At 62.4% G+C, this 9,664-nt stretch overlaps 1 protein-coding gene across 1 annotated transcript; it reads right to left on the bottom strand.

Moving 5' to 3' along the window:
- Positions 1-1,789: 1,789 nt before the first annotated feature.
- On the bottom strand, positions 1,790-9,137 carry FGF3 (fibroblast growth factor 3). Its single transcript, XM_022591049.2, is given in 3 exon segments — positions 1,790-2,161; positions 6,521-6,624; positions 8,918-9,137. Coding segments are annotated over 3 exon segments (696 nt in total).
- Between the last annotated feature and the right edge of the window lie 527 nt (positions 9,138-9,664).

Below are 9,664 nucleotides of genomic sequence, written 5' to 3'. Positions count from 1 at the left end.
GGGGACCAGTTCACCTGCTGAGCCTCAGTTTCCTCATCTGCGAAATGGGAGCAAAGGTAGCACCTTCTGCATCTTATTCCAGATAAATCACAAAACTCAAGGGGGACAGCCCAGCGTGAACTCCTGCTCGTGATCGTACCTGTGAATGTTCATTCCTGCAGGTGAGGTGGGGGACAATTCCTCGGAATCTGACTTGCCGAGGGGGCTGTGGTGGGGGGCAGCGTCCTTGTCTTTATGCCCAGCAGCTCTTTGCCAGGATTTTCACATGTTGCACAGGTGTCGGTGCTGAGCCGGCCTTCCTGTGTGTTTGGCTCGTGTGGGTGACCCCAGCGGGGGAGCAGTGCCGGTCCTCTGTGGGCACAGGCTCAGGCCATACCCCTCACCTGGGCCCCGGCCGTCAGGGAGGGCTGCCCCTTGCAGGATCCAGGAAGAGTGAATGCACTGTCCGTGCCATTTGGCTCTCACCTGGGCCTGCCCCAGGCGACCCCCAGCCACCAGCACTGTTGGGGAAGCAGGCACTGGGGGGCCGGTAGGGATGGCAGCTAGTCGGGCCACCTACTGGCTGCGGCCTCCAGCAAACCGCATCACCTCTCTGAGCCTCGACTTCTTAGGCAAAGGCAGGACCGCTCAAGGCTCTGGTGGTAGGTTGCGAGGATGAAGGAGATGGGGGATGGCCATACCTGGCCTGCAGCCCAAGTGCACAAAATAGTCCACGCAGGGCTTCCCTGGTGGCGCAGCAGTTGAGAGTCCGCCTGCCGATGCAGGGGACACGGGTTCGTGCCCCGGTCCGGGAAGATCCCACATGCCGCGGAGCGGCTGGGCCCGTGAGCCATGGCCGCTGCGCCTGCGCGTCCGGAGCCTGTGCTCCGCAACGGGAGAGGCCGCAATAGTGAGAGGCCCGCGTACCGCAAAAAAAAAAAAAAGTCCACGGAGAGGCACACAGCTTCAGGAGAGAGGGAGTTTTGGGGATTTCTAAACAAAGTAGATCTCTCTCTTTCTCTTTCTCCACACATGTGCACATCTATGCACAACCAGGAACACACATATACATGCATACACTCACGCACACACACACAGGAACGTATCCACACACACGCAAGCACTCAGGGGAATTCACGCGCACACATGCGCGTTAGCTTCTTCTTTCCATCCACACAAACCATCCATCAGTTTCAAGAAAGTCCTGCCTTTCCAACCCAGGGGATTAAAATGCGTCTCTCTCTCAGATTCTCAGAATACAACGTTACATCTGAAAACATCGATTTGGCATGGACTCTGCCATCGTCATAAGCAAATATGTGCAAGTGTGTTTCCTCAGGCGGCATCATTATCTGTTAAATAACAAAGTAGAATAAAATACTTTAATGTTTTGATCACACACATCCCCCGCCCCCATTGTCCCACGGCTGCCCTGCAGGGAGATGCCTCAGTCGGTCGGACGTGGATGGTTGGTGTCCTCCTGGCCGACGTAAACCCACAGGTGTCCCGGTTTAAAGCGGCCCCCTCCGAGCCACGACGCGGGGCCCCTAGCTCCCACGTGACCCTTGTTTGAGAGAAGCAGGAAGGGTTGAGAACGTGTTCTGTTGGCCCTGGAAAGAGCAGCCAGCTCTGCTGTAGCCAGGGGCAGGGCAGAGAAGAGTCGGAGACAGATCCCTGCACACACTGGGTCAACTTTGACCGTGGACACTAGGCGTCCGTCGGCTGGTCCGCACCCTCCAACCAGGCGGCCTGAGCTCGGAGCCCAGCCGTGGGGCAGGGATGCTCAAAGCCTCCGCTCCCCAGGCCGGGGCTAAGCTCGGCCTCCCCGGAACCGCAGCCTCCTCCGCTGTCGCCGCCGCCGTCAGGGCTGGGTGGCCCTGCCTGGAGGCCTGGACTGTCTGCGGCGGAGCCCGGCCGCACCCTGGAGCAGCCTCACCATCTCGTGGTCCTTGTGGTCCAGCACCCGAGGCAGGAACAGCGAGGACTTCTGCGTGCGGCGCGTCTTGAAGCCCCTGCGGGGCCGGCCCTTGCCATTCACAGACACGTACCACAGTCTCTCGGCGCTGGGCTGGCGCCGGGCCCCACGCCCGCCGGGCACCGTGCGGTACAGCCGGGAGGCGTACGTGTTGTAGCCCAGCTCATGGATGCGCTCCACGAATTCACACTCGGCGTTGTAGCTCTCCTGTGGGGCGGGCAGGGGCCAAGGTCAGCGGCACAGAGGCCACGAGGATGTGGGCAGGGAGGGATGCCCTTAGCAGGGGTCTGTGCCAGCCCGGGGCAGGGTGGGGAAGGCGGGTCCCTACCCTCTTGGAGGCGGGTGTCTGGAGGGACAAAGGTGCAAACCCAGAATGTAAGGAGCTTTCACCAGTGTCCCCGCAGGCGGCTGTGGGGTCTCTCCAGTCAGGGGCTAGAGGATGGGCGGGTATGCCTTACGCCAGCTCAGCTGTGGGTGGACAGGCATGCCAAGGGCCATCCCCCAAACTGCTTCCCTCCCCGCGCTGTGCCAAGGGGCAGGGCTGGGGGCGCAGGGAAAGCTGCGCAGAAAGACTGGCCTTCCCTCCTGGGACTGACCGCGGGGCAGGAGACCCTCGGGGCCTGTGCCCATCTGCAGAGGGGGAGGGGAACAGCTACTGAGTGCAGGTGGCCCAGCGGCCTGCAGCCCCATTCTCAGGGGTCACAGGCTGTTCGGGGCCAGATCCACGCATCGGGCAGCTTGGGACCCCAAAAGACCTCAGGAAGCAAGATGTTAAGCACCGAACACCTCTTCCCGATGACACGGGAGCCCAGAGATAAGGCTGGAGAGCTTTGGTTGAAGCTGGGTGGTGGTGCCTCCCCCATAACTCCAACCTCTCCTCTCTGCTCTCCAGACCCTCGGTGGATGCCCAGAGCTCCTTGGGTCTGAGTACGGACTCCATTGCCCGAGACCAACTTCCAGACTTTACAGATGGGGAAACTGAGGCCCAGGGGTGGTGCCAGATCACAGAGGGGTGTGATGCCCTTCTGGCCTGTGCCCACCCCCTGCCCTCTGGGGTGGGTGGGCTCGGGGCAGACCTGCCCCACCCCATGCCAGGCATGCTGCATTAGCATCTTATCCTTCACCCCTTCACCCCCCGCATTGAGTTTCCGTGAAAAACTCAGCGGCTGAACCAACTCTCCTCCCAGGCCACTCTGTCCTGGAGAAGGTACGTCCTCCAGGGCTGAGGCCCATCGCCCAGGGGGCCTGGCGGGCTTGCTCTTTGCTGGGACACTTGGGGGGCCACCAGAGGGGTACAGTCCTGTGAGCCTCAAAGGGCAAGGGGCTCAGGTCCTATGGAAGGAGTTCTCGGGGGCAGGGCATTTGCTTGCATCTTGTAGGGGCTCCTGCGTTGGGGGGTGTCTAAGATCACCTGGAAAAAGGCATCACAGACTCACCGTGACAACAGTTCCCAATGCCAGTCCCGTCCCTGCGGTCCCGCCTCAGACTCTGCTCCACACGTGCCGCCCCCAGAGTCCCCCCAGCCCTGGGCTCCACCAGCTCAAATTCTATTTGTTGCTGTCAGACTCCACCCCCCGGGGGTGCTGCTTTCCCAGCTCGGCCTCGCCAGCACCTGGAGCTGGTCCAGGAGAGCCCGCCAGGGCAGGGCGGAGGCGGGGACCAGGCAGGGGTGCACAGAGTGGCCAGATACCTTCCCAGTGGGGCGACACTTGGAGGGGAGGGCATTTTCTGGTGGGCATTTGGCAGCAGGTACTCAGTGAGAGTACAGGCAAAGGCGTGGGCAGCGGGCGGCGGGCCGCAGTGCTTGCCCTGGAGGGCCAAGGGGTCCGGAGCCTGGAGTGGGGTCACGAGCTGTGCAGTGATGGTGGGACGTGGGGGCAGAAGGTGCCCTGGGTGGTTCCTCCGTGAGCTGAGCTGAGGAATCCGGGTGATAATCTGTGGGTAATGGGGAGTTCCCAGAGGCCATCACATGAGTGGATTTTCATTTTAGGAAGATCCCTGAGCAGGTACCTAGCATAGAGTATGACATATGGTAAGTGCCTAGGACAGTGAGGAATGAAGGAATGAATACCAGATGGATGGATGGATGGAAGGATGGAAGCATAAGTGGATGGATGGATGGGTGGATGGATGTTGATAGATGGGTGGGGGGATGGATGGATGTTGATAGATAGATGGATGGATGGGTGGAAGGAGAGGGAAGGGAGGGAGTGTGGACTGGAAGAGGGAGACCCTGGAGCCCAGGAGTTGGGACGGTCCAGCTGGGAGGTGATGAGGGCCTGAGTTATAAGGGCACTGGCCACAGGAATAAGGCAGAGGGAGGCAGAAATTGAAGAGAGAGATTCAGGAAGTATATTCGAGGACTTGGAGATGGACTGAACGTGGGGCTGAGACAGAAGGACTCCTAGCTGACCTTGGGCTTGAGTGAGTGGCCGGTCTGTTGGGGCGTGCTACCCTCTGCCAGGGTGGTCTCTGTCCTCTGCTGTCAGGACATTTCAGGGCCACCTATAACTCAGAAGGGAGATCAGGGCTGGAATTGGGGGCTGCGAGGGTGCAAGGGCCACTGACTCACAGAATGCATGAGCAAGCCTGGAGGGTGGGAAGCACGGGAATGGCAAAGGCCAGGGAACTCAGACAGCCAAGAGGCACGGCGGTGGGAGCAGGCAAAGGTGGTGGCAGGATGGGGACGGGGGCGCAGGTGGCAGGGATGGCACCCAGGCTGCCTCACTTCCCAGGTTATCTGCAAAGCGGTGAGGCCTTCCCTGCCAGGTGCTCTGAAAAGTTCCACCCCATCCAGCTAGACCTCCTGGCTCTCCCGGGTGGGCCCAAGAACCTCTTCTCCATCTCCAAAGCCACTGCTATCAGCTCTCAGGGATAGAAGCCACAGGGAGATTCTGACCCACTGGGATCCCCCAGGGCGTGCTTTGTTCTGTCCCCCAAAGTCCTGGGCCTGGGTCTTCCATGCAAGAGATGGCAGAGACCTGAGGTTTCCCTCCTGATTCAGCCCTACCTGCCCCACTCTGTGAACTTTCCCAGCATGAACAAAGGCCCTCTCTGGTCCGTAAGACCTGCACGAGCACCGCAGGCCAGCAAGGTGGGCCCTCTCCATAAGGGATGGGAGCAACTGTGGGAGGTCTGAGGCCATTTCAGGGAAGAGGAAGTCAGTTCTCCTCACTTGCCACCAGGGCCGCAGGTCCGGAGGGGTCTGGAGAGCCACCGTCCACCTCAAGAAAAGTCAGACCAGACCCCGGGCTAAGGGCATGTCCTTATAAACCATGACTGGTGTTTGCAGACCCTAGAAGGACATACAGAAAAGGCTGCGCATCCAAGGGTCCCTCCTCTCAGACACAGCTTCTGTCAAGGGGCCTCGGGGGTCAGAGAAAACAAATGGGTACATTCCAACTTCCGCATTTCCTTTAGCAAAGCCGTGAAAACTCTGTGATGAGATCATCTGTGTGAAGGAGGATATTCCCCTGCAATTCTTGCTCGCGCTTTGCCTGACTTCAGAGGGGCTGGGAAATGTTGGTGTGTTTCCCCTGCAAACGCGACTGAATGGAGAAGGGTAATTGCAGGGAGGTGGTCCTCGGCTGCGTCGTCCAGGTGATGTGTGGATGGAAAACCTCTCATTGCTCAGGGAGTATCAGCCAGATTGCAGGTGATGATGAGTTGGAGGCAGCAAATTTCCCAGCACATGGATTTTACTCCATGTATCCCCCGCTCTTGGGGGAGGGACACTGCCAATGCCCACAGAGTTACAGGACACTTTTTGTTGCAGAGACGCAGGCGGTGCATAGCCTGGGCTCCAAAACTGTGTGTCTGGGACCTGGGTCCTGTCTCCCTTCTTCTTGGTTCCCTTTTATGAACTCACAGCTCTTGCCTTTCCACCCTTGGGAAGACCTGGCTGTGCTGTGCCCTGCTTCTTCCCCTCCTCACTCCCAGGAGAGCTCTGGGGGAGCCCACGGAGGAGCTTTTTTTTTGGCTGTACGCGGGCCTCTCACTGTTGTGGCCTCTCCCGTTGCGGAGCACAGCCTCCAGACGCGCAGGCTCAGCGGCCATGGCTCACGGGCCCAGCCACTCCGCGGCACGTGGGATCTTCCCAGACCGGGGCACGAACCCGTGTCCCCTGCATCGACAGGCGGACTCTCAACCACTGCGCCACCAGGGAAGCCCCACAGAAGAGTTTTGCCCAACGCACATCCCTGCTTCATCCCAAGGCCAGCTAGAGTCCATTTATCTTGGTAGAAATTTGGGGGACAATCTCTCCCCTACTCTCAACTACCTTGAAGGTGACCGCAGAATGGCTGGAGGAACATTTTCTAACCGGACAGCACTGGAGAACACAGGATGTGTCTACTCCCCAGCCAAGAGCTGCCTCTAAACAGAAGCAGCCATAAGAGCATTGGTCGAGGGGCCACGGGACCTGGGGTTCCGGTCCCAGCTCAGTCCTGCATGTCCCCGGACAAAGCATTCTACTGCCCACGTCCCCTTATGTCCTCTGATGTGATGCTCAAGGGAGATGGCTGCTCCATCTGTGCCCACCCGCCCCACATGGACAATTGGACTCACCGAAGCATAGAGCCGTCCCTTCTTGTTCATGGCCAAGTACCGCCCGGAGAAGAGCCCTTTGATGGCCACAACGCCCACCTCCACTGCTGTTATCTCCAGGATACCTGGGAAGAGTCAGGAAGGCCCATCACTCCCTCCACCTCCCACAGAGCCCAGAGGTGAGGGCTGAGCCCCTGATGGCCCTGCCCAAAGCCAAGCCCAGCTCTGGGAGGGGGAGGTGAAGGCAGAGGTGAAGGCAGCACACGCCCAAAGGGGGTGACTTTGGAAGTTCAGGGGAGGGAGAAACGCCTGGGTGGGAGGTGCAGGAGAAGAATTCAAACCTGGGAGGGAAATAATAAAACTAGTATTTCTCCACGCTGACTCTCTGCAGGACATGGAGCCCCTTGGAGCCCCTCCGCTACTCGGTGAGCTAGTTTCACGATGGGCCAGACAAGCAAGCCGAGACCGTGGGGCTGTGTGACTTGCCCAAGATGGCGCACAGGTGTTTGAACTGGGATTCAAAGCCCTGCTGCAGATGGCGGGGTCTGGACTCCCCTGCTCACGACAGCACTGGGTGCTAGGAGAGGCCCCGGAGAGGGAGCTGGGCCCTTGCTGAGGTGAGTTGATAATGGAATCCACTGGTGCATTTTGGGTGCCACCCAAACCCGCTGGCAATGTACGTGGGCGTGAGATCATTGTCTCGGGCCTGTATGCAGGTTACAGGATGTTGGCAGGAGGCCGGATTAGACCCCGGAGCTCACAAAGGGAAGCCACCTGCGCTCACCGCTCTCCACTGAATGTAAGAAAGGTGAAATCTCCCCCAACGCCTCCCTTTTGGACCCGAAAGCACTTTTTTCCGGGGGCCTGCAACGAAGCCCCAGGTGGGGCCATTGTCCCCCGAGAATGGCTCCGAGGAAGGGCGGCTGGGGTAACAGCCGGTGCCCTCTCCAGGGGGCGCATCTCTGGCAGTGCGTCTGGCCCCGAACACGTCAGCCATCCTAGGGCCCAGACGCGGGCCGCCGGAGGCTTGTGCGGAGCGTACGGGGGTGCAGGATGCTGGCCTCTCGCGTCCCCGGGACGCAGGCTGCGCGGATTCCGCGGCGCCGGCCCGAAAACCAGAGAAGCGCGCATCTGGATGCGGGACAGGGGCGGCTGCAGGCGCGCGCCCTCCTCCCTCAGCCTATGGGCTGCCCGTCCTGGATGCCTCAAGAATTTGGATGCTCTGCGACTCCAAGGGGGAGGCTGGATTTGGAGAGAAACGAGGTATCGCTACTAGGCGAGCGCAGGCGCTCCCGTAACCCCGTCCTGAGCGCGGGGACATCCTGGCAACATTTGGCTCCCACCGCGCGGCTCCGGAGGCGTCTGCCGAAGACGCCCTCGCACGACTGCGGCTTTCCTGGAGGAAGTAGAGTTTTCCGGCCGCCGCCTTGAATCCACCGCACCACTTCCTGCGCCCGGGGAGGGCGCAGAGCGCGGGTCGCAGCGGAGGACCCCCGAGACCCCGGCCACACTCCCACGCTGCCCACTGAGTTCCTGCCTCGGGCCTCCAGCCCCCCAGCGAGCGGAGCTGCTTCGAGTCACCCCGGCCTCGCGCTCCTGCAAGGAGGGCTCAGCATGAGCCCGGGTCCCCCGGCCGAAGGAACCAAACCTTGGAGCCTCGCGGGACTTCGGCTCCAGCGCAGTCCGGGCGCGGGTCCTGGCTGCTGGGCGCGGTGAAAGTGTATCTGCGCCCCCAGACCCAGGCAGACGCCCCTGCGTGCTCCTAAGCCGCAACCCGTGGCCCCCCCACCCGGGGCCGGGGCGCGCACCCGGCCTGTCTCTCTGCGGCCAAAGGTAGAGGCGGGAAGGCTGGGGATTCCGGTCTGGGGACACGATTCTCTATCCGTGCGGCCGCCTCCCCAGAGCCCCGCTATGTCCGCGCGAGTGTCCTCCGCGCACAGGCGGCGCGGGGCGGCCGCGAGGGCGGAAGGGATGATGGGGCTCCCCGGGGCGGGCAGCAGGAGGAGAAATCGTCAAAATAATAAAGAGGATGAGAAATGCCTTGTCCAGGGCCTTTTCTCCGAAAAACTCCAAAGGGTCAAACTTGGCAGGACCTCCGAACCCAGCCGAGCAGGGAGCCCCCGGACGGCCCACCTCGCACCCCCTCGGACGAACGGGCGGGGTTGGGGGCAGGCTGGGCCAGGCCAGCCGGCCCGACAGCGGGCAGCCACTGCCCCGAGCCCTCTTCGGACGTGTCCCGCGCCCCACCCCAGCTCCACTCTCGCTCTTCTCCCGGACGCTGAGGGAGGCCAGGGGACCCCGGCGGTCTCCCTCTGGCAGCAGGGCTGGTCTGCGTCCCTGGGCACCCTTCGCGCACCAACCCCTCCTGCGATCCTCCCCGGGGATGCCCCGCGCGGCGCCGCGGGGCCGCACACTCACTGTAGGCGCTGTTCTCTAGGCTGCCGTTGACGCGGCCGCTCGGGTGAAGCTGGAGGTGGTACTTGGTGGCGCAGTAGAGCTTGCGGCGCCGGGGCGCCCCGCCGAGGTGCTCGTAGACCCCGCCGCGGCCGCCCGCATCGCGCCGCAGCCGCCCCCCGGGGCCCGCGGCCGGCCAGCCGGGCTCCAGCAGGCCGAGCAGCAGAAGCCAGATCAGGCCCATCGCGGCATCGCGCCCGCCCCGCGGCGGCGGCGGCTGCAGCAGAGCGCGGCGCCCATGGAAGGGACGGCGGCGGAGCCGGGGCGAGGCGCTCGGAGCCGGCTCCGCGGGGTGGGGGGAGGGGAGCGAAGAGGAGGGGCGGGGGCGGGTGGGAGAGAGAAAGAGAGATCCTTTAATTTTCACCCAGGATCGGGTGAAATTTCCGTTGCTGCGCAAAGAGCTGAAAGAAAAGACGGTTGGGCAACAAAAGGCCGACGTGGTCCCCAGGCGGAGGCGCGGGAGGGGCGGGAGGCCGGGCGGCTGGGGAGCCCGGCGGGGCGCGGGGTTCGGGCCGGGCGCCGCCAGAGCACACTCGACCCCCGCGGCCAGCCGTCGAGCCGCGGCTCCGCTCCGCCGCGCGGCCCGCGCCGCCGTGCGCCCTCCCGGCTCTGAAAGGTCCCTTCCCCGCCCCTCCCCCGCCCCCTCCCTCAGACCAATTATGCCTCCGAAAATTATAGACCGAGGCCTCGAGGCGGCCGCCCCAGGCCCTG

The sequence above is a fragment of the Delphinapterus leucas genome, chromosome 7 (genome assembly GCF_059928025.1).
Source record: "Delphinapterus leucas isolate spDelLeu-1000000601 "Yukka" chromosome 7, BTC_Dleu_Yukka2, whole genome shotgun sequence".
Lineage (NCBI taxonomy): Eukaryota > Metazoa > Chordata > Mammalia > Artiodactyla > Monodontidae > Delphinapterus > Delphinapterus leucas.
The sequence above is the reverse complement of the archived record's forward strand: the minus strand, read 5'-3'. Positions and strand labels throughout refer to the sequence as shown.